At 48.8% G+C, this 24348-nt stretch overlaps 1 protein-coding gene across 33 annotated transcripts in view; it reads left to right on the plus strand.

Moving 5' to 3' along the window:
• The window catches only part of MEGF11 (multiple EGF like domains 11), a 289113-nt gene that overhangs the window by 212229 nt on the left and 52536 nt on the right, over positions 1-24348 (plus strand). For all 33 annotated transcript variants that reach the window (XR_008311408.1, XR_008311409.1, XM_053272175.1 and 30 more), the window contains 4 exons: positions 708-882; positions 21735-21855; positions 22132-22295; positions 23213-23315. Coding sequence is in view for 31 of the 33 variants with exons in the window: in XM_053272175.1 (XP_053128150.1) it covers positions 708-882; positions 21735-21855; positions 22132-22295; positions 23213-23315 (563 nt within the window). In the remaining 2 variants the exon portion in view is untranslated. The remainder of the gene's footprint in view (positions 1-707; positions 883-21734; positions 21856-22131; positions 22296-23212; positions 23316-24348) is intronic.

Below are 24348 nucleotides of genomic sequence, written 5' to 3' on the forward strand. Positions count from 1 at the left end.
CCCAGGTCCTGTGTCAGGTTTTAGGCTGCCCAATTTGGCATTTGACTTTCCTCACCAAAGCAGTCCTCACTCGATTGCTGAGGACTCTGTTGCTGCTTAGCTGAGATGTTTGTGAACATGCCGTGGCACCAGCACCGCTCAGATACTGGCTTGAAGGTGTTTGGAGTCAGAGGGTAGGTAAGAGGCAGGGGTTTTTTTTAGCGTGTGTGTGTGTGTTTATCTGAGTGTCTCTGCTCTGACATGCTGCTGTTTCATACAAGGAGGGTTGTTTTCTGCTTGTCCCTTCCCACTGGTGCTTCTCATTCATTCATACCTCTCATCAGGAGAGGTCTGTCTGCATTTGCCACCAGGTTGTCTGGTGGCTACTCAGGGACGGGCCTTCTCCGCTGCTGCCCCGAGGCTTTGGAATGCGCTCCCTAGTGAAATAAGAGCCTCCCCATCTCTGACCATTTTTAAAAAGTCTTTAAAGATGCATCTGTTCACCCAGGCTTTTGACTGATACTGTTTTGATTGTTTTAAAATATTGTTTAAAAAGTGTTAAATTGTTGTGTTTTTAAATTTCTTGTTTTTGTTTTTAACTACTGTTTTGCTTTTGTTTTTAACTGGTTGTAAACTTCCCAGAGATGCAAGTTTTGGGCGGTCTAAAAATATGTTAGTTAAATAAATAAAAGTGAAATGAAATCAATACCTGTCCCTCTTTCTGTCAGCTGCCATCCTCTGTCTGGAGAATGTAACTGCAAAGCTGGCTGGGCTGGACTTTACTGCAACGAGACCTGCCCCCCTGGCCACTATGGGGAAAGCTGCCAGCTCGCCTGCCGCTGCCAGAACGGCGCAGACTGTGACAGCATTACAGGGAAGTGCACCTGTGGCCCGGGATACATGGTAAGCCCTGGAGAAGATTGCCCCTTCCTTTGCTGCTCGTCAGGTCTGGCAGGTTTAGGCTTCTACTGGCCGCTTGCAGGGAGGTGCCCCAAATCCACGGCCCCCAGTGAGTCCTTGAGTGACTCCTAAGAAATGAGTCCCCCAAGTCTGGGTTTGAAAGAGGCACAGTTGAACTGAGCAGCCGTAAATCTGGGGCGTCTTCGGCACTTTTATTTTGCTCCAGCATAAGTTTCTCTCTCAACATGAGTGGGCAAGGACCGTAAATATCACGCAGGGAACAAAGTCGTCCCGACCAGGCATCTAGGCGTGTGTGCTTTCCGTTTGTCGGAGGAAGGTGCTAGTCCTTTTTCACGATCTGCGGCAATAAAAAATAATCACAGAAATGAAGGGGAAGAGTTATAGCTAAAATTAGCATGGAAACTTAAGCTTTGAAAAATAGATGCATGGTCCCTTTGGGTGGTACATAACTGTTGAGAAGAAAAGAGGCTTTTAATACATTTATATTACAGTAAGTCCCTGTTCTTGTAGTCTTGGGGCCTCCGTGGAATAAACTGACGATCCAATCTCCTGTTTTCAGTCAGAGAAGCAAGAAGATGAGGAACAAGATAGAAGAAGATGAAAGGGAAGCTAGTGGTGGTGGTGGGGGGGTAGGTTTGTGTGTTGGAGGGGAGCTGGTCTCGTGGTAGTGAACATGAATTGTCCCCTTGGTAAAGCAGGGTCTGCCTTGGTTTGCATTTGGATGGGTGACTATATGTGAAGGCTCTTAGATTGTCCCCTTAGGGGATGTGGCCATAGCTAAGTGGTAAGCATCTGTTTTGCATGCAGATGGCCCCAGGCTCACTCCCTGGCAGCATCTCCAGGTAGGGCTGGGGAGAGACTCCTGCCTGAAACCTTGGAGAGCTGCTGCCGGTCAGTGTGGACAATGCAAAGCTAGGTGAAGCTGCGGTCTGACTCAATAGAAGGCAGCTTCCTATGTAAATGGGTGGAAACTTGAATTACCTGGCTATAGCAACTGTCAGGCTGTGCATTAGCGTTGTCGCCAAAGCGCTCCAGAAGGATGCACGCACGCCCACTTTAAGCATCAGTGGGGCAGACACGTGAACAACAGATGCAGCAACCCCCATCCCATTTGGCTGGCCCCTAATTAGCAGGGGTTCCAGAGGTCCCTGTGCTGTGTCCCCACCTTGATTCGATTTGCAGCCTAAAAACATGCAAGGAGCGAAGATAAGGCCCTTTGTGTGTATCGGCTAGTAACCAAAATAACAACATGTTGTTTCAAAGTAGCATTCCTGCAAAGGTTGGAGGCTATTAAGTTCTCCCAGCCTGTTTTCAAAATAACATTTCATCTCCTGCTAAAGAGCCTTCTCTGCACTGACATTTAAACAGCTTGGTTATTGAAGATAGCACCATAATCACTGAAGCATATTTAGGCATTAGTATCATTGCGCTCTCATAATATACAATAATCTCTGGCAATTAGTCCAGGAGGGGTTGTTAAGCCTGGGAATTGCTAATTTATCGTGGCAGAAGTGTGTTTGTCATGCACGGGATGTGCTGGGTCCCAAGCAGTCGGCTTGCGGAGGGTTGCGGACAGTTCAGAAGTATCAAGAATTTTAGGTGTTACAGAAGATCAGAAGTTTTGGACACCAAAGCTGACTTTGCTTTGGGTCCAGAAGTGCTGGTCCTCCTCCATCTCCACTTCTGCAATAGACCTCAGTACTGAAGCCTTAATGACCCTTTGCCATCAGTGAAATTTGCAGCCCAGTGAGTGTGCTTAGCTGACAACCACAGCTCTGGCGTTCCGTCGGCTTGGTAGTAACGATCCACCCGCAGAAAACTTGGTGAAGTAACTTGTCCATTTTGTGACCGAAGAACTGAGGTTCCAAGAGGAAGTGCCCTTTGCTTGTTTTAAATAATTCTAAAAGGCCAGGTTGGAGGGTACCTTTGATAAAGAGCCCAAAAGTGAACGGCCGCCTATGTGTGCGCCCCCCCCAAGGTTCATGGAGGGGCTTTCAGTGCAGTGCAGCACAGTAGTGGGACCCCCCCCTTATCTTTTTTGATGTTAAAAAGGAACAGCAGAGCTCCTCCGAGAAGCAGCCACCATTTTGTTTTCCCCACAAGGTCCCTGAAGGTGTGTTGCCTTCCTCTTTTCCGCCACAGTGCTCCAGACGCATGCTCAGTCCAGGGCATTGTGTGAAAAACAACATGGCAGCCACCAGCTGAATGCAACCACCAGAGCTTAGCGCTTCCCAGGGGGCAGAGGACGGATGCAAGAGTGGTGGGTCCTGCAAGGGTGCTGCTGGGTTCCCAGCAGTTGACACCAGGTTGTCCAAAGGGGTCTGGACAGTTCAGGCAGGTAGCTGCACACCAGTACAGAGAGAGGTGGGGTTCGTAGGGATTGCAGTTTTTTCTTACTGTGGGGTGTGATCTGTAAATTCAGTTAAAATGTAGCTTGGAGGACGGGAACTCCATTTTGGAGACAATGTGTGTGCCAACGCGTCCTTAGTTTCCTGGCTGAAGCATTTAGGATGAGATGGAATTGCTAAATATGCACCAATACATCTTTATTGGAAAGTCTGGCAAAGCTCCCGTGGTCTCTGCTTTGTATTCGTGAGTGTGTCTGAGCTGCGTTTACCAATGAAAGGTCAGTGAGTTCAAATGCTTGCTTTCCTTAATTTTGCCCTTGCCTGATAAAGATCAGACTTTATGTTGAAGTGAGGTCAGCATTTGCCTTCCCGCTGGAATAAATTCCAATTATTTTGCATTATGCTTTTAAACAGGGGGTATAGTATCTTCTGGTGGGCATACTGGAAAGTGAAGACGGGGAGAGAGCAGTGACTTCATGATAATGGGGGCACCCGGAATTCAATTCCAAGTGTATATACTTTAAAAAACAAAACAGTTCTTATTAAATGACCTGTGCTAGAGTTCCGCGGACTTGGCATATGGCCTTGGGAAGTCATTGTTATCTCCACCTCTGTCTCCCCCCCCCCCCGTGGCCAAAATGGGGATGATTGTGCCTTGCCATAGAAATGAGACCAAAAACCAGTCAAGGTTTCTGAAGATTTTAGCAAAGAAGGGAGTACTGTCTAAATAATATGTAGGAATTGTTGCAAGATGCTTATGGTCTTATTTTGCAAGATGCTGAATGTCCTTTCTGTTGAGTGAGAGGAGGAAAAGGGCCACCCGATCCCATAAAGACTGGTCTTTGCTCCTAATTTAGGTTATTGCAACGGAACAGCAGGACTGGATGAACTGGATGGTTCCAGGGTTCCAGCTCCAACAGTCTACTTGCCTTGGAATGTCTTTCTTTTCCCCACTTTTGTTCTGAATTTTATTCTGTAACTCAATAAAATATCAAAGGAAGGGTCAGGGATGTGAATTAAATATGACGTGGGGCCATGTGATTTCTGATCTGCCTTGCAGGGAAATCTGGAAATGCACCTCCAGCGCTTCCCTGTTAGCTCACAGCACCATTAGGGGTGCCCTCTAAACATGGCCAGCATGTTTGTGCTGCTCAGCCCTCTGCTAATTGCAGCTTTCTCAGAGAGTATCGTTAGCAATGTGCTGAGGCTGCATTTGGTGATGATTTGCTGTTTCTTCCCAGAATTAGGCATGGCGGGGGTGGGTGTCTCATTTTGGTTTGCTTTTCCAGTGCAAAATGTTTTTGACATTGCTGTATTTGTTTCTGTTGGGTGTCAAGACCAAGCTCCATTGGGTTCAGACCCTTTGCCAGCTCTTTTCCTGAGCTCCTGGTTGCGATTGGGTGGGGTTCAGAGTTGGGAGCTTGAGTCTGACTGGGTTAAGTCTGTCTTGGGCCCCCCCTGTTCTGCTGAGATATTGCCCTGGGGTGTTGTCTTGGACTCTCTCGGGGGCCCTGTTTCCCTTGTCCTGCTTCCTGCAGCTGCAGCCCATGGTGCAGTCATCTGATGAGGTCTTATCTGGACCCGATAACGGAATCTGTCAGGTCTTAAGAGCAAGAGGAGGTATTGGGTTGGTGCATTTTACCATCCTTTGTCCAACTTCAAAGCACTGTTATTTGACCCATTAAAACAACCTCTAACATCCCCTACAGTGATTCGGAGACATTTTCCTTACACTCCTGTAAGCCACGTATTGGTTAAAGCCGCTCAGGATCTGTGCTTCTCCATGGAAGCTTAAAAGAGACAAGCCCTTGAACTCTTGTCGATGGGATGTTTTACCAGCCATTTACCACCTTGGTGATGTTCTTGTCTATATATCATGTTGAGGTGACAGAATTTCTATTACCTTAACAGGTTCATCTCTTTAAGCTTCCATTTGTTGAAGACCTGTCCACTTTTATTGAACCCAGAATGGCAGCAGGCAAAGTTAGCACTTCATCACAGATATGAAATGATTGAATATGAAAGGAAGCAACTTGGCCTTCTTTTTCTGGTTGTGTTGTGTTGGGAGGGTCCAGTTCCAGTATTGTTGGGGAGCAGTGGTCTTTTCAGGACAGAATATTCTATTTCTCCTCAATCCTAGGAAGAGAGCTGGTCTTCTGCTAAGCAGGGTCCACCCTGGTTTACATAAGAATGGGAGACTACATGTGTGAGTGCTGCAAGAAATTCCCCTCAGGTGATGGGGCTGCTTTGGGAAGAGCAGAAGGTTCCAAGTTCCCTACCTGGCGGCATCTCCAAGATTGGGCTGAGAGAGACTCCCACCTTCAACCTTGGAGAAGCTGTTGCCAGGCTGTGTAGACCAGTGGTTTCCAACCTGGGTTCCTCCAGATGTTGCTACAGTTTCTTAAAGCTGGGGTGCTGGGAATTGTAGTTCAGCAACATCTGGAGGAACCTAGTTTGGGAACCACTGGTGTAGACAACAGTGAGCTAGATGGACTGATGGTCTGACTTAGAACATAGGAACATAGGGAGCTGCCATATACTGAGTCAGACCATTGGTCTATCTAGCTCAGTACTGTCTACACAGACTGGCAGTGCTTCTCCAAGGCTGCAGGCAGGAATCTCTCTCAGCCCGATCTTGGAGATGCTGCCAGGGAGGGAACTTGGAACCTCAGATGCTCTTCTCAGAGCGGCGGCTCCATTCCCTAAGGGGAAGATCTTCCAGTGTAGACAGTACTGAGCTAGATAGACCCATGGTCTGACTCAGTATATGACACGCTTCCTATGTTCCTGTTTCATGCTGTTTATATCCATATCTGCTTGTCACAGGGAGGCCAAGGAGCAGCAGCTGTTGTCCCTGGATTGTCCTCACACTTTAAAGTGATCTTTGCATCCATAAGGGCTACAAACCAGAGTTGTTAAGATGCCAAATTCTGCAATTTCTTACTGACACTGTTTCAAGGTCTTACTAACTGCTGTTTCCAGGTCTTGGTGGTTAAACATACTCCGTTATCCTTGATCCCATGTTTTGGGGAGAGTTTTGGATATAGGAGTGTGGATTTTAAACAGTGGGACATAGGACACTGAAGCTGATGTATGCAATGTTCCCTCTAACAGGAAATTCCAGATGCTGTTGACTACAACTCCCATAATCCCCAAGCAAAATCCATTGCAGCTGTGGATTCTGGGAGTTGTAGTCAACAGCATCTGAGAATCCCTGTTAGAGGGAGCACTGGATGTATGTATGTCGAAATGTATGTTCTTTGTTGCAGTTCCCCCCCCCTTTTATTTTATGCAATTAAAAGGTCTGGAGAGAAGTATGGTTGCAGACCCTAATTATAATCATTTAAAATGTCTCAGTGTCTTTCCTTTGAGTTCTCAGAACTCAGGCATGATGCCTGCAATCTTAGCGCAACCAAAACTCTTGTGCATCTTTTATAGTTGTGCGATCCATCACTGCTCTGCAAGTGATGATTGAAACTCTTCATGGTCTTATAAACCATGGATTAGAGAACACAAAAATGTCTGATAAACTTTGCAAGAGGGTTCCCCCCCCCACTTAGGACTGAAACAACCCTGGGGTTGAGACGGTAGGATCCATTAAGGGGTAGTGATGGCAATTTAACAAATTTAAATGCTTGGTTTTCTTTTGATGCAGTTCCAAACATGCTTTGAATGGAAACCCATTCTCATCAGAAGTTTCTGGAAGAAAAAAAAGATCCAAGTCGGGGGAGAATGTTCAATAGAGCCCCTGTCTTTTTATCCTTGATTTAGTGCACACATCAGATACCCCCCTTTGTTAACAGTCCTTTTCATTTGTAAAATAAATTTGGCTGTTTTATTGGGGCTGTTTTTGTTAGCAGTTGCCAGCATAAATTTTACTCTCTGTAAGATTGGGCTCGGTATTACAGCACAGCGGTCGTCCAATTAAGTAGAGCATTGCTTGCAAAAAAACGGGGGGTGGGGGTGAGGGTGGAATCCAGTCGGCTTTTCGTTTTGCAAGTTCTCTTTTGGCGCAAAAGGGGTGGTGTGGTGTGTGAGTGTGTTTTATTTCCTCCAGGAACGTCGTCTTCTACCCCTTGCTATTTAACCAGCTGTGAGTCTCTTGACTGCTGGGGACACTGAGAATAAAGAGCACCTGTTGCCTCCTAGGTGGGGTTGTGTGTCTTTTTCAGCCTCATGCCCTCCAACTGACAAAGGAAAATATTGGTCTATTTGTTCTTCGAAGAAAAAGACTGCAAGTTGGGTGTTGTTTTTTTTTAAATTAAGCACAGTTAACTGAGAGAGCTGTTGTTGTGGAATCTGTTTTTCATACCCATTGAGAGGAGTTGGAAATGCACTTCCAAATGCTTGTTAATGGCGGTTCGATATCACCGCAGACTAGACCCTGGGCAGCACATCGAAGCTGTCTGGTGTCAATGGTCTCGGGGTGGTGGTGGAACTGAGGGCTGAGTTGCAGAGCAGCTAGGGAGTCCAGTGGGGAGAAGCATTCCAGAATGGCTTGGTCTGTGCCTCAGGGATGTGTTGCTCAGGCTGAAGAGCCAGGTGTTCATCTGAGCTGCGGGGAGCAGTTGTGGTGGACTCAGAATGGTGGCCCAGGCAAGGTCTTGACCCTCCAGTTTAGGCGGGTCCAGTGGCCAGCCTGGAGGAGCAGGACCAGCCCAGAACCTGGAGACAACCTTATTGGCCCAGAAGACAGTCTAACTGTAGCTGGAGGCAGCCATGCACAGAGCCAAAAGCCCTCATTTCTGGTCCTGGGGCACCAGGCTGGGTCAGCTGCAAAAGGGCCAGCTGGAACTTTACTGGACTACTGAGTCACTTCATCCTGCCTGAGTTACACCACCACCTTCTGGCCATCTGCAGTGGCAGTGCTGAAGTGGTGGCAAGGGGCCCTCCCTCCCTCCTCAGTCTTGGCATCTCTGGTGCAGAGGGCAGAGGACCTGGAGCCCATTGCTAGAGTCCCCAGTTTGAGACCCTTCACACCTTGTATCTGTTTCATGCCCATGGGATCGTTTCCATTGATGCAACCCCAAAAGTCAATTTTCACATCATCTGTAAACCTTTACTTGAAAAAGAAAAGGAGAGAGAAATCTCTCTTCTCCTTCCTTAAGTACTCTCAGCCAGTTTCATGCCCAAGGGTGCAATCCTAAATACAGTTACTAGGGAGCAAGACCCACGGAAGACGGTGGGACTGACCTCTTAGTCACCATGCATAGGCTTGTGCTGTCCACATCGGTCTTTAGACACGGACCTTTCCTCTTCTCTCTTGCTGTACCTCAGCAGCAAGGCGCGTGTTCAGTTGCAGCAAGTAAGTAATGGAAGGCTGCAGACTCTCCTTCTCTTTGCCCTTCCTTCACTTCTCCTTAGCTCTCGTTAGTATTTATATTTATGGCAATCCCCGGAAATATTCCCAGTTCCCAAGTGGGTGTCTTTTGCAGGTGCCTCCAAAGCCTCCCCCTCCACCTCCTGAAGCATCCCTTCCATCTCACACTTAATTGGCAATGCAGCCATGTCTCATTGCATTTCCACCGTGGCCGTCTTTCAGTACCGGAGGGGCGCCGATGCCTTAACTTTAGGCTTCAGACCGAGTTTATTTCATCTCCATTTCACAGGGCAATCTAGCCTTTGCCAATAGCATCGCTTCCTCTTCATCTGGCTTAACGCTTTGGAATTTGATAGAGCTTCATCGGAGGCACCTGCTTAGAGGCCAGGCGTCTGTTTGCATATCAAGAGCAGGGCGCTGGTTTCCTTTTCAGTTCAAGTCCCAAGTTGGGAAGGGAAGGAAGGCTAGACGTCGTCGTCTCTGAGAACGTCTACAAAAGAATTTAAGTATTTAATTCCACTTTCTGTTTAATAAGTCCTCTGAGGCCCTTTGAGGCAAATGTATGCAAATGTTAAAGCTTGGCTCCCTGCATCGGTGTCTTTAAGGGACTGGAATGTGCCTGTTCACACAGGTGAACAGCTCTCTGAGCAGCCTTTCCTGGCTTCTCTGGGTAGAAGTGGATCCTGTGCTGTGGGCTTACACACTTCCACTCCTGCTGTGGCACTTCTCTGGAGCAGCAGTCGTGATCAGGCGAAGCACCTCCGAGGTCATGTGAGATGCTCCTCTCTGTGGTCCTGGAGGGCAGGAGTTGGTGGAAGCCGTGTTCCATGTAAAAGGGGTTCCCAGATGATGTTGTTGACTACAGCTCCCAGCATCCCCATCTGCAGTGGCCTTTGGCTGGGGATTATGAGAGTTGTAGTCAACAACATCATCTGGGAATCCCTGTTAGAGGGAACCCTAGTGGCAAGGTATTTGCCTGTGTTGAACTGCTTCGTTGTCTCTTGGCTTTTAAAGCTGTGTGACTTGTGGTGGAATCTGCACTAATTTGGGCTTCCTTGTCAATCTTGTGAATTTTGCACTTCTGCTGAAGGGGCCTGCTTGTCAGAGCCAGAGGGAAGATACTCAGCATCCTTCCTAATATTTTATGGGACTTTTTGCAGGAAATGTAACAAAGGCTGCAATCCTGAGCATGCTCACTTAAAGGCGAACTCCCTCCAACTAGACAGGTCTTGTTTTAGAGAAAATCTGCTGCTGCAGGTAGGGATGTGCGAACCGGCTCGACCTCCAGCTAATTTGACATCAAACTGCCTCAAGTTGGACCAGCCCTGGTTCAGCGGAGGGTCTCAGGTGGTCATGAAGGTGTCCATTGTGCATGTGCAGTAGCCTCCAAAATGGCCACCACCACTACACAGAGGCCCCAAACAAGCTGAAAACCACCCAAACTGGGTTGTTTCAAGACTGGAGGGAGGCGAGCAGGGATGGGGGAGGTGCCAGAGAGCCTGCTGTGGCCGTGCCCCCACCCAGAGGCGGTGAGTCCTCTTTGAAAAAATTAAAATTAAAAAAATAAACATTAGACACCCCCCCCCCGAACCAGCTTGAATTTGAGCCGAGCCAGGGAGTGTTTAGGAGTATGCAAAACTAAACATGCCTGGTTCTGTTTGAGTCCAATTCGGACCCAACCTGAACCGGGGAAACCAGTTTTGTGCACCTCGCTAGCTGCAAGTTCCTGGACTGGACTAGAAGACCCCCAAGGCCCCTCCAACTCTAATATATCATGATCCTGATTTTAGGATGGGAGCGCTAATGTGAAATGTCTTGTTATTTCTCTTTTGGAAATCTGACTTGTAGATCAGAGCTCGCCCTAACCTCCCAAAATACCCTTTGTCCCCAGCCCTATCCCACCCCGAGTAGTTTATTGCCTGGAGCCACTGCTGCTCCCTGCCACTTGGCCCGCATGCTTGCCGCTGCACCGTGCCGGCTTTCCTTGGCCTTTGTGCACGCCGGCCTGCCTGGAACGCCGCACAGCAGGCCTTTCGGTCTGCATGACGTCCAGAATGCAGCCAGCCAACCTCCTTAATTGGCAAGCCATGGGAGTAAACAGTGGATCACTCTGCTGGACCAGCCTCGGGACACGCTACGCCCTTGGCATCACTAACAGTGAAATTGTGCTCCCTTTCAAAGAGGGCAATCAATAGTTGAGGCCGACTCCGGAGTGCCTGCTTCTGCATGCAGTCTGGTGCCCCTTTGCCTGTGCTTGCTACCTGGACCGGAGCGCAGCCCTCCCTTTCCCCACTAAATATGCATGGCATCAACAAAGTCACCGGTTTTCTGTTTGAACAGCGCAATGAGTTTGTTTTACCGCTTTGACCTTAAATAACAAACTGATCTTACATGGCGAGGAGTCTGAATAACAATGTGGCCGGTAGAACGCCTGACTGCACTGCTCCCCGCCCCAGCGTGGTACTCCTTTAGGAATGTTTTCATGGATGGAGGCCCTCGGGGCTGCCCCCGTCCCTCCCGCCGGGGCATGCTAGCAGAGAGGCATCATCGCAGGAGGAATCCTTCCAAAGCCACCCCAAGAAAAGCGGCGTCTGTATAGCTCAGGGGCCTCAGCCCTCTCGGTGCATGGCAGCCGCAATCTTGCCCCTCTGTGTTGACTCCAGAGGTGGTTGTGTGGATGCCACTTGCACAGCACGCTCCTTGGCATGCGGCCCATGAGCACTCTTAACGCCTTTGAAGAGTCAGGTGTCGTTTGTGAGTTGTCAGTAAACTACATCGTGCATTTGAATTCAGACGCCTTGGCATAGATAGTCTTGGTCTTCCTAACAACATCCCTGTAGAGTAGTCCAATTCTGCAGGTGAGCTGTGAGAATTGTTGGGACCGTTGATGCCTCACCCTGAGCCTCCTTCTCCCCGTATTTTCTCACCTGCACCAGTAATAGCATCTGCAAGTAGCAATTAGCAGCATCCCCGGAGGAAACCCATTTTGCCACAGAGCCTGGTTCTGCCTCGGAAGTGAAGCACTCTGTGTTTATCCCTCCATGAATGGGCTCTTCATGTTCCTCCTTCAAACAAAAAGTGTAAAGTCACAGACCACTGTGAGCATGCCCGAGAAACACCCCTCGTAATCTCCACTGGAGCCCAATTAGGGAAATCAGTCTGTTGTAGCCTTCCATGCTACTGAATGCCATATGTTTACCTTGCGGGCAAATGCTTGTAGGGAATTACGGTGGACTAATTGTAAATGTTGCCCTTAAGTGAGCAAATATACAGATCCCTATCTAGAGTTTGCATTGGTGCCGAATGCTGGCCTGTTGGATCTGGCCTGCTGGGACTCTGGCATATTCCATACAGTGTATAAACATGTACTTTTTAAACAAAGCAAATCAGCTTATCTAGAAACACAGACGCCAACCTTTGGGCAGAAAGCCCTGCACTTCCAGCTCCCTCAAACGACTTTGCTCTTCCTTCCTTCCTTCCTGTGCCTCATGCCTGGAACCCTTCCCACCCACCCCCTGCCCCCCGCCCCCAGAACACTGCCTTCAGTCCGCCTCTCTCTTTTCCTTTAACCCCCTTGAAGTCTGGGAGGGCAAATCCCTGCCATGAGGCACCCACAATCCAGATATCAGGGACGACAACAGAGGCAAGGGAGGGGAACAGAGTTAGGGGTGAGCAGGGGGGAGAATTTGCTCTGTCTCTTCTGAAATGTAATCTGTTTTCTTTCTTGCCCTACTCCAGATACTTTGAAAATATATATTATCTGGATAGTAATCCCCTGGTGTCACCTTAAGTGGTGAATTATTAGTGGCCTTAATGCTACGAATTGGCGTATCCAACTTTAACAAATAAAAGCCAACGTGCTAGCCGTGGCTTCAGCGCTTCCCAAATTGAATCTTGCAGACTGGTTATGATACAAATTAGTGAGTTCTAACAACAGGACCAGTCACAGAGGGAGCAGAGATAGGCTGGAGGAAAATGGGGGCGGGGGGGGGGGCTTGTCCGATCCCATTTTGAAAATAAGGATTGAGAGATAGATTAGGGCTGGGTAATAAGCATACGGTCCCCTTAAGTGGCGCAGCGGGGAAATGCTTGACGAACAAGCAGAAGGTTGCTGGTTTGGATCCCTGCTGGCACTATAGCAGCGATATAGGAAGGTGCTGAAAGGCATCATCTCTTACTGCATGGGAGGACGCCATGGTCAACCCCTCCTGGATTCTACCAAAGACAACCATGGGGCTCTGTGGGCGCCAGGAGTCGAAATTGACTTGACGGCACACTTTACTTTAATCCATTGGCATTCATGCTATATGGGTTACTGCGCCTGCACAGGGACCCACATATCATGAATGACAATGGATCACCTCCAGATCATCAGTTACAGGTAGCAATAGCACTTACATTTATATACCGCTTTATAGCTGGAAGCTCTCTAAGCGGTTTACAATGATTTAGCATATTGCCCCCCAACATTCTGGGTACTCATTTTACCGACCTCGGAAGGATGGAAGGCTGAGTCAACCTTGAGCCCCTGGTCAGGATCGAACTTGTAACCTTCTAGTTACAGGGCGGCAGTTTTACCACTGCGCCACCAGGGGCTCAAGCATGTAAGCAACCATGTATTTTTACACCTTTAAAAACAGAAGGAGAAAAGAACAAAGTAACATCCATACTTAGTTTAGTCATGACTAAGTCCCATTGAAATGAATGGAACTTAAGTTGGCCATGGCTAACTTCTTTCATTGATTTCAATGGCACCTAGTCTGGAAGTTGCCCAGGAAGGGCCTTTCATCTCAGTTGTCCATGGGTGGCCCCAAGGAGGTAGCCAAATGGCAACTGTCAACCAAGCAGCTCGCAGTGTGATGTTTCTGGAGAGAGAGGAAGGAAGCCCAGGTTCCCATCAGCTGCGAGGCCTCTGGCTTTGGGGGTTGGGCCAGGCAGTTGGGGTGGGTGGCACAGCACCATCAACCGAGTCTCGTGCAGACACTTCTTGAACGGCCCTTCTTCATTCTGTAGGTTGGGGTTTGCATTTTGAGGTGTGGGAGCATTGCTGCCACTCTGCAACTGATGATGCATTCAGTCAGCAATGGCTGAAGCTGACCAGCATCCCGCTAGATGAAGCCTAGCATGGAGGCACCCAACTATCGCCTCCATTGGAGAGTGCAGACTTCAGGCCGAGCGCAACACAATACCCTGTTTGCATTGCAGCAGTCATGAAAAATTGATCTCTCTCTCCCACCGCCCTCCTTTTCCTCAGCACACAGAGCAAACCTTCCTGCTAGACAAAGGTGCTCATCAAAGTTTAATATCTCATCAGTGGGGTGAAAAATTGAAGAGTGAATGGGGACAAATAAGGTTTGTGCTTAACAAGCTTTGCATGACTTCCCATCGAGTCATTGTGGTGGTTGATTTGTTGTTCTCCCCTCTAAATCAAAATGGAATTGACTGGATTGTCTGAAGCAGGTAGTAGGACTTCTTGCTTCAGAAGCTTTGAAAAGATGTTTATGGTAAGTAGGTCATGTTGGCAAGTACATACAAAAATACAAAAAAAATATGTTGCAAAATACAAGGTGTTGGTCATAACCTATAAAGCCCTAAATAGCTTGGGCCCTGGGTTTTTAAGAGAACGTCTTCTTCGTAATGAACCCCACCGCCCATTGAGATCATCGGGAGAGGTCCATCTGCATTTGCCACCAGCTCGTCTGGTGGCTACCAGGGACGGGCCTTCTCCGTTGCTGCCCCGAGGCTTTGGAGTGCGCTCCCTAGTGAAATAAGAGCCTCCCTATCTCTGACAATTTTTAAAAAGTCTTTAAAGACACATCTGTTCACCCAGGCTTTTAACTGATATTGTTCTGTTTCAATGTTGTTTTTAGGATATCGTTAAAAAAATTTTTTTTAAATTGCTGTGTTTTAAATTTCTTGTTTTTAACTAATGTTTTACCTTTGTTTTTATCTGGTTGTAAACTGCCCAGAGACGTAAGTTTTGGGCGGTATAAAAATACGTTAAATAAATAAAATAAAATACATTAAGAGAGCCCTACTGGATGAGATCACGGTGGGTCTGTCTGGTCCTGTCTTTGGTTTGAAGGATTTCCTTCTTCTGCATGAATCTGCCCAGCCCATTTGGTCTTTTAGAGAGTCCCACCCGAGAGCACCATTTTGGCAGAAGTCCATCTGGCAGCCAGATGGGAGAGGATCTTCTTGGTGGTGGCCCCTGGCCTTTGGAACTCCCACCCCTGTGAGACTCAGTGGGTGCCTTCTCTCTCTGTCTTTCGGAGGTGGAAACCTGAGTTTTCTGTTGGGGTTTCCAGCTACTCTCTGGTTCCTGATGCATCGTGATGCCTGGAGTTGTATTGTTTAATTTGGGTCTTTGCATGTGATTTTCTTCTGTTGCCTTCTGTTTTGAAAAAACTTTTCTTGCTGCAAGGTGCTTTGAATCAATAGAGAAAAGTGGGGTGCCATTAAATAAATAAATACCACCTAAAGCTGCACTTAGCTGTGGGTCAGGGAGAGACAGGCCCAGGAATGATATGTGTCTTCCTTCCCCCTGCCCTACAGCTAATAGTAACTCCAGGGAGGGAGATTTTTGTTGAGGGAATCACACAAGTTAAATGCCCTCAAGCACTGCCATGGCCTGATTGAGTTTAGGTACCTTTCTTCACTGCCTTGTCCTGTGGAATAGAGCCTACAAGGACTGGAAGGTCAGGTAGGTTGCAGCTCCATGGGACGAGTTGTTCCGACAGCAGCCAGAGGCAGACCGAGCACTTGAAATACCTCTCAGCTCAGGCGTCTCCTCCTGTCGAGGTACCGCCTCTCTGTCTTGAGAGTGGGAGCCTTAAATGGGCAACCTTCTGCTCTGGACTCCTGCACTCTTGCGTTCTTGTATGGAATTCTTTGCCACAGGATATGGTGATGGCCACCAGCTCGGATGGCGAATTCATGGAGAACAGGGCTATCGATGGCCCTACCTCCAGGCTCAGAGGCAGGACTCCTCTGAGTACCAGTTGCAGGGGAGCAACAGCAGAGAGGAGGCATGCCCTCACCTCTTGCCTGTGGGCTTCTTGGAGGCATCTGCTGGGCCACTGTGGGTGATTGGCTAGAGGCCTGGGGCCTGATCCAGCAGGGCTCTTCTTATGTATTCCTCTTCCTCCTCCTCTATCAGCCTAGTCGGTTGCCAACACTGGTCTGCAGTTATCGGGGAGTGCAACTGTGTGGCAGTGACAGGACCCTTGAGTGCTCAGGTTCCAGGGGCGTGGCTCTGGAGTACTCGGGCTCCCATGCGACTTTAGGGACTCCAGTTTGGGGGTTCTTACAGACTCTGGCCCAGTGTCCAGGCATGGGACTGGGTCTAGTGGGGCCATGACCCCCCTGCCCACATCTGCTTTTAGCTGAAGAAAGATCCAGACACGGATGCTCATGTCACGACTTGTTTCATCCTCAAAGGCTGTTTAATTCAGGGTTGCAGTGAAGAGGCTGCATGATGAGAAAGCCCTCCCAACTGGCCCTTGGAGCTGAAAAAAATCCCAGAGCAAACAATTAAGTACTGCTGAATTTTCACGTGGCCCATACGGAATCCTTGACTGTGGAACAGAGAGGCATGAAATATCCATCTATTTATGGCAAGATTCCTTAATATAGCCATAACATTTCTCCCCTGGGGTTATAAATTTTGAATTGAATTAACTATCGCTTTCCATTTCATTCCATCTCCAAACTCAGCCTTTTGCTCGAATGTCCTACATGGATTAAGTTTCTGTCCTGCCTAGAGAGAGGAGGAGGAGGAGAGGGGAAGAAAAGAAGAAGAATTAGCACTGTACGGAGTCCAGCTGTTGATTAACTTTGGTCAATGGGACAGAAACCTTAAAACCCATACTGCACAAGCAAAGATCCGATAACACTTGATACCCAATCTAATGGAATATATGGCTCATTAATGAGTAGCAAGAAGCACAGCATAGTATTATCACTGGAGGTGGGAAGGTTGGTTGTGTGCTTATTTGTGTAAGGGTACCCGAATGCATTTAATTTCATAAGTCACGCCCTCCAAATTGAGGTTAAAATGTTAATGGCTTCTGCATTTAGAATTAATAATCTCATGGTGCCTGCGCAGTAAAGTGGTGGCATCCTCCCTCCCCACCCGCTGTGGAATTAAGTGGAACCTATTGTCAGAAATCATTCAATGGAGTGTTTGGGAGCCTAGCTGATAAAAGCCACAGGGGCCTGGGTTTTGTCTTGTTTGGGACAGCATCAATGTCTGGAAATCGACACTACAAGTCTGAGCTGGTCAAAGCGTCAGGGCTTAGGGGAGAGTTCACAAGGGCATATTTACATGAGCCAGCGTGGTGTAGTGGTTAGAGTGCTGGACTCGGATTGGGGAGACCCGAGTTCAAATCCCCATTCAGCCATGAGACTTGCTGGGTGACTCTGGGCCAGTCACGTCTCTCTCAGCCTAGTCTATTTCACAGGGTTGGTTAGGAGAAACCTGCTCTTTCCCCTTCTTTCTGACCAGAAGAACAAGCGTTTCCAAAGCAAAAGAGGAAGGGACTATGCCAGAGCAGCCTTCTCCATGTTCTTTCTGGCAAGGAAGACCAAAGCAGGGCCTAGGCACGAGGAGCACTTTTTCTACGCCCAGAGGTCCAGAGGGGCCTGGCTTGGTCTGCAGGTCCATTGACCTGTGGCTCAAAAGCGTATTCTCCTCCGTTTCTATGAGGGGTTGGGATCTTGTGCTATTAGGTGGCGCCAGCTGAAAACTGAGTTAAAACCAAGCAAGGCAAAATTCTGTGCAGGGAGCTGCTGACTAAAGATGTGAAGGTGGGTGGGTGGGGGACCCAGAAAAACAAATTTTCCCTCTCCTCCCCCACCAGAAAAAAAGGATGTGGTTTTTTTTCTGGGGGAAAGGGACAACCCCCACCCCACCCTCATTTTTAGTTCGCTCCAGACCAGTGGCCCCTCTAATTTTTTTCATCTCTGTGTGGAATGAGTTTTGTTCTGGGCAGCAGTATCAAGGCAGTGTGTGCACACCTGCATTCAGAGTGGGGCCTTCCTGATTCAGCCTGAGCGGGGTCTAAAATGAACTGAGCGGACATCCGAAAACTTGTGCTTGCGTGCACGCCTTAGAGGGTACAGTGCTCCAGACTAGAGAAATTGTGTTTGGACACTTCTGGGGAAGTGGTGGTGGTGCCAGCTGTTCTCTCCTCGCTGGGAACGCAAGAGAAGGTGAGGGCTGGAGAAGAGCCTCCTAGTTGCGTCCAGCTGTCGAAACCAGAGACCGAGGCAGGGCGACCTGCCCCCTCCGTAAGAGGGTGAAAGTGTTTCCTCCACTCTGCCTTCTGCTGCGGAGTGCTTGGACATCAAGTTCCATGTTGTTTATATGGGGCCTTAGCTCAGTGGTGGTGAAGCTACTCTGCATGCAGGCAGTCCCAAGTTCAGTCCTTGGCATCTCCAGTTAAAGGGATTCCAGGAAGAATGGCTGGGAAAGATGTTTGCCTGAGACCAGAAGAGCCATTGCCGGCTGAAACAGGCAAGGATCTGAGATGGTACAGGGCAGCTTCCTAGATTTCTTCATATATATGTTTTGCTCACGGGTGTCATAAGCCACCTCCAGCCTTGGGAGTTGTGGGGCTTGGGAGACAGACCAGATGTAGAAGAGGGCTCTTCTAGAGTTTGAGAGAGGCTCATCCCTGAGTATTTAAGAAGGCGGTCACTGCTTTTGTCTGCTGATCAATGCCCAGTAGTCCCTTCAGGGCAGTAATAGCTATCCTTGAGATAAGTAGAAGGCTGTCGCCTTTTGATCCTTGCATAGGACAACCAATAGGATCCAGCAGAAAGCTGGAGCTAATATGGTCACTTTGTGCCTTTCACTGGCTTACAGCTAAATATTTCAGTTCTTTTCCCAAAGCAGTAGCTTCCGTCTGACAGCAGGGCCCATATCTGTGCTCGCTGTTTCTTGCAGGTTGATGCCAATCGTAGCCTGCGCTGAACTAGGTGGGTCAGGACATGCTCTTAGTGAGAGGCAGGATGTGGAAATTTGTGCTCCCAAGCGAACGGGTGTATTGCTTCACACAATGTATAATTTACAAGATCTGGTTGTGATGACTTGCTCACGTGGCTCTAAAAGAGGATTATGCAACTGCTTGGGAGAGGATTGGTCTTGCAATACCTCGATGGCTCCGTCTACCCCCAGTTTAGAGGCAGGATGCCTCTGACTCCTAGTTGGAGCCGGGGAGCAACAGCAGGAGGAGGGTTCCTGCCTTCATGTCCTGCTGTGGGGCTTTCCAGAGACATCTGGTGAGCCACTGTGGGAAATGGATGCCAGACTTGATGGACCTTTGGTCTGATCCAGCCAGGCACTTCTTAGGAGAGCAAGTGTTACAACAGTAAAATCTCATAACTGCTTTGCTGGGTCAGGTCAGTCGTTTGTCTCTCTCGGTGTTTTGGCCATGAGCTCATGGAGAATCAGATTCCTCTAAAAGTTAGCAAAAAAAGCTGCATTTCTATAAGGGGTGTCTTCTGTTTTTAAGGTGTCCCATAACACCTTAAAAATTCCAAGATCGCCTTGTGCTGATTGGAGGGTGGTGACCTTGTCTCCACTACCTAAGACCCAGAGCATCCTGTCCCGAGACCTGAAGGCTGAGCCACCCACTGACCCCTCTACTCCCCCTCAGATGTGTCTTGTCCTTTCAGGAAGCCATGAATGCTAATGCACACCTCAGCATCCTGTGGCAATCAGTACTGTAGGCCATAGGTTCCCAGCCTTGTGTCTCCAGATGTTGGGTTTCCTTTGGCTGTTGTAGCTGGGGATGTTGGGAGTTTTAGTCCAACAATATCATTGATTCTACACCAGTTGTTACCTTAACACAGGGATTCCCAACCTGTGGTACTCCAGATGTTGATGAACTACAACTCCCATCATCCCCAGCCACAATAAATTGCCTTAACACGGCCGGCTGGATGGATAGATGGATTGTTAGATTTATATACCACCTTTAATAAAACGTATCCCAAGGCGGTTATATTCTTTCAGTCTTCATGCTTCTAAGCTTAAAAGTTCCAGTTATTTATGCCTGTTTTTACTATAAGGAGAGCTCTGAATTCCTTGTTCAGTGGATAAATTGACGCACGTGGCTGTTTTGACCTGAGAGTCCATGAAGGATCTACAGTTGTCCCTTGTTGACTCTTCCTCTCCCCACTCCTCCAGGTTCTCCCCTGCCACCCTCTCTCAGTTGCCTCCCTGCACAGCTGAAATTTAGATTGTAAACTATTTGGGGTAGATACAAGTGGGTTTTTTTAGCCTTAGTTGGCAAAGCACCATGCATGTTGATGGTGGGAAATAATACATAATGTATGCCCGGCTTACAGTTTCTCTGGGATTTTGAAATATCATTTCACTGGAGCCTTGTTGTATTTATTTATTTATTTGGCTCAGCTAGGCCGGGAGCTTCGCACAACATTAAACCCTTGTCTTCTTTTGTGATTAGCGTTTTATCCGTGATGTTTTTCTTAATGAGCAAACAGCTGTTCCGAGAGATTTGCCGCTCTACCTTTCCCGCCTCCTGCTGAATGGCTGCCAAGAGTTTGTCCCTGTTCTCCTTTCACCGCGATCCCAAATGCTCATTGTGATACCATAATTTCAGGGGAACAATGAAAGGTGCCTGGAACGATGCCACCTAAGCCAGAGACGGGCGACAGTTGGGCCACTCCTGGCTGCTCCCAAGACGTCTTCCTTAGAGCTTTGGCACTGCCTTAGAGTTGTTGTCGGAATCCCACCATCCATTTATAAAAATCTGTAGCTTCTTCCAGACTTGTAGAGAGACCTGTGCATGTGTGACAGGAGGCACAGAGAGAGCTGCACTCCATCTCCTCACTTCACGTCATGTGATGCCTTTGCAAAGTGGAAAGCATTTCTGTGCAGGAAATGAGATGCCGGTCACCCATTGATTACAACGTGGTGACCACCCATTGATTGCAACCCCACTCCATATACATGCCTGGCAAGATTGCAGTTACAGAAATGCTGATTCACCTATTATCCTTTAGGGACACTCTTCCATTGCAAAGTGCGTGGCCTTCTCGGCAGTGGCACCCACATTGTAGAATGCTTTCTGGAGAAGCTTATGAGTCCACATCATCATTGGTTAGCGAGGCAGAGACAACTTGCAGCGTGATGACATCATCACGTCATGTGTTTGGTTTCACTTTAGAAGGCGTGTTGTGTTGGGGGGATGTTTTTAAGTGGCAGCCTCATGTTTTCCATAACGTCTTGTTCCACCTTTATGATAAATAGTTTGTTGTTCCTTGGGTGAGGAATTATGTGATTTTATGGGATTTAGTTTTTGAGTCCCCTTTTATTCTGCATTGCTTGGAGCACACGATGGAAATGCAAAACACACTGTCCTAAATAAATAAAGGGCTAGTTCACACGGTCCTCATCAGGGTAAGACAAGCTCCCTGCCAAGGTGGGAGAGCCGAGTGTGTTCCCAATCTGCACTGGTATGAACTCAAAAAGCAAGGTAGGAGGAGGGGAGTGCGATCAGGTGGGAGGTGGGAGCTGGGTCGGATGGGGGCACCTACCCAGACTGTCTCAGCACTTAACCAAGGGTAAACCATCCAACCCAACTTACATAAGAACAGCTTTGCTGGATGAAGCCCAAGGAAGCCCATCTTGTCCAGCATTCTGTTTCCCACAGTGGCCCACCAGATGCCTCTGAGAAGCCCACAGGCAGGAGCTGAGGACATGCCTTCTCTCCTGCTGTTGCTCCCCCGCAACTGGGATTCAGAGGCATCGTGCCTCTGAGGCTGGAGGTGGCCCAGAGACCAGACATAAGAACACCCTTGTGCCTCCCACTCACCTCCCACCCCTTCCCTTCTCCTACCCTGCTTTTGGAGTTCACACAACCACAGATTGGAAGTGTGCCCTGCTCACCTACCCTGACTGAGCACTCTTCTTACCCAGATGAGGATCGTGTGAACTACCCTAAAAAATTCTATGGCCACAACTCTTTCTCCTTGACCCTGGCATACGAGCAGCCCTGTTGGTGCCAAACCAGCTCTCCTTTATTCCCGACGGCAAGTGCGTGCCCTGCAAATATCCCCGATGGGAGGAGCGCTCAGATGAAGGTTTCCCAGGGCCCTCATTTCTCTGCTTCAGCCTGGCTTCGTTTTGCTTTCAGGAAGAGGACTGTTCTGTCGCTTGTGCGGCCGGCACCTACGGAGTCAACTGCTCATTGGTCTGCGGCTGCAAGAACGATGGCGCCTGTTCCCCGGTGGACGGCTCCTGCTTCTGCCGAGAAGGTAAAGGCTGTCCTGCTGCTCGAGGCAGCATAAAGCCCCACTCTCCATGCGAAATGATTGCCAGTGGCTCTGGACTGCAAAGGTGGCCAGGATCCCCCCAGTTGTAAGAGGGCGATGCTGTCCCTGACGCTGCCCTTCAGGGTGGAAGTGGGTTGCAGTTCCAGGCCTCGGGACACAGGGGAGTCCACCTGCCACAAAGAGCTGGGCTCACGCGTGCATGTCGGTCACTGGGACGTGCAAAAGGGCGACAGGACTGCTTTGTTCCCCTTGTTCTAGGGTGGCAGGGAGCAGATTGCTCCATTCCGTGCCCAAGTGACGCTTGGGGCCTCAACTGCAACCAGACCTGTTACTGTGCCAACGGAGCCGCCTGCAGCCCTGTGGACGGATTCTGCCTTTGCTCTCCGGGCTGGCAAGGAGACTTCTGTGACCAGCCCTGCCCTGTAAGTCGCCCTTGGTCCCATAGCTGTGCAGAGAGAGAGAGGCTGCAAAGGAAGACGGGGAAATGCCCAGGTCCGTGGCTAGCCCCCGGGCTGGTCAGAGGGCAAGTCTAGGGTAGACGCCAGAGGTGGAGGCCAAACTGCTTCCTGCCTCCCCTCTGGAGGCTGAAAGGCCCTGGCTGTCCTCTGCCTCTTTGTGGAAGGAAGAACACAGGACCTGCCCTGCTCCATCAGGCCAAAGGCCTGCCCACGCCAGCCATATTTTTGTAGCAGTAGCCAGCCAGTTGCCTCTGGGAACTCATAAGTATGGCAGGGAGGCAGAGCGTCCTCTTGTTCGTCCGGGAAGCAGAGGGTATACTTCCTCTGAACATGGAGGTTCCATAGAGCTGCTGTGGCAGATAATTGCTGATAGACCATGAATGCCTCTTTTTTTTTTTTTTAAGGATTAATCTTGTGTCTTTGTGCAATTGTTTTAATGCTAATTTTTAATGCTAACTCCTACTTACTTGGCAGAGAGGCACCCTTTAATGTGGTGATTCTCTTTATTTAACAGGGGCAGAGTAACTGGCCCTTTATACCCCCAGCACAGTACTTCCAGTGACTGTTGCTGGTGTCTATCTTATGGTTTTTTTTAGATTGTGAGCCCTTTGGGGACAGGGATCCATCTTATTTATTTATTATTTCTCTGTGCAAACTGCCTTGGGATATTTTTGAAAGGGCAGTATAGAAATAGAATTAATAATAATAATGAAGAAAGAAGAATGAGATTTCGTCAAGGCAAAGGTTGATGTGGCCCCCTCTCTAAAAGGAAAATCAAAATGACAGACGGACATCCAAATACATTGGGTTGATTATTTCTGCACATGATGGTTGAGATAAATGACTTAAGAGGCCTTTCTGCCTTTTTTTTTTTTTTAAAGGACGGGACTTTCGGCCTCAACTGCAGCGAACGCTGTGACTGCCACCATGCTGATGGGTGTGACCCTGTCACAGGTCACTGCTGCTGCCTCGCTGGGTGGACAGGTAAACTGGCACGCCCTCACTTCCCTTCTTCTACAGCCCCATCCACAAGCCAGTCCAGGTAGCATACTGGCTTCACATCAGAGGAACAGAGGAAGCTGCCATATACCGAGTCAGACCATTGGTCCATCTAGCTCAGTATTGTCTACAGAGACTGGCAGCAGCTGCTCCAAGGTTGCAGGCAGGAATCTCTCTCAGCCCGATCTTGGAGATGCTGCCAGGGAGGGAACCGAGATGCTCTTCCCAGAGCGGCTTCATCGCTTGAGAGGAACCTACAGTGCTGCTCACACATCAAGTCTCCCATTCAGATGCAACCAGGGCAGACCCTGCTTAGCTAAAGGGACAAGTCATGCTTGCTGCCACCAGACTAGCTCTCCTCTCAAATCTTTATCCCATCGAGGACAGTGAGATTTGCCTGGGTGGATACATGGCATTTTGCCGGCCGTTATGGAGATCCTTGGGGTTTGAGTAGGATGTGGGGTCTTCCTTGGATTCAGGACTGTGTGTCTGCCGTTATTCTTCAGTGTTGCCCTAGATAAATGCTGCAGCGATGCAGATGTGTTAGCAGTAGGCCTTTCTCGAGGAATTTGGCTGTTTTTCCTCAAAGCCCAAGAAGGAGAGAGATCTGTACGGAGGACTGGTGCCCAAACAGCCTCTGAATTCTGAACTCTGTCGCTCTGGGCCTTAAGTACTGGCATTGGCCAGCTTCCTCCTCCTCCCTGTCCTCCTCCCCCAGTGAGTGGTGTCATCCTCTCAGCAGCAGGCTCTCCTGAGAAGCCAGAGGGGTTGTGGAGGAAGCAACGTGAAGTATTCCAAATTCAAAAGGCAACTTTTTAATATAATTAAGCAGCATGGAAGGGAGAAAACAGGGAAGGAGAGGGAGGGATGGCCCTCGGGTTGCTTAGGAACCAGATGTGCCCAGAACTGTTTACGGCAGAGCCTCCCCTGCTGTCCTTTTGATAAGCAGCCCTGTCGGGAACCCCCCTGCCTTGCCCAGACGCTCACCTGACCTCTCACAGTTGGGGGCTGGACTCCA

This window comes from Hemicordylus capensis, chromosome 10, assembly GCF_027244095.1.
Source record: "Hemicordylus capensis ecotype Gifberg chromosome 10, rHemCap1.1.pri, whole genome shotgun sequence".
NCBI classification, from domain to species: domain Eukaryota; kingdom Metazoa; phylum Chordata; class Lepidosauria; order Squamata; family Cordylidae; genus Hemicordylus; species Hemicordylus capensis.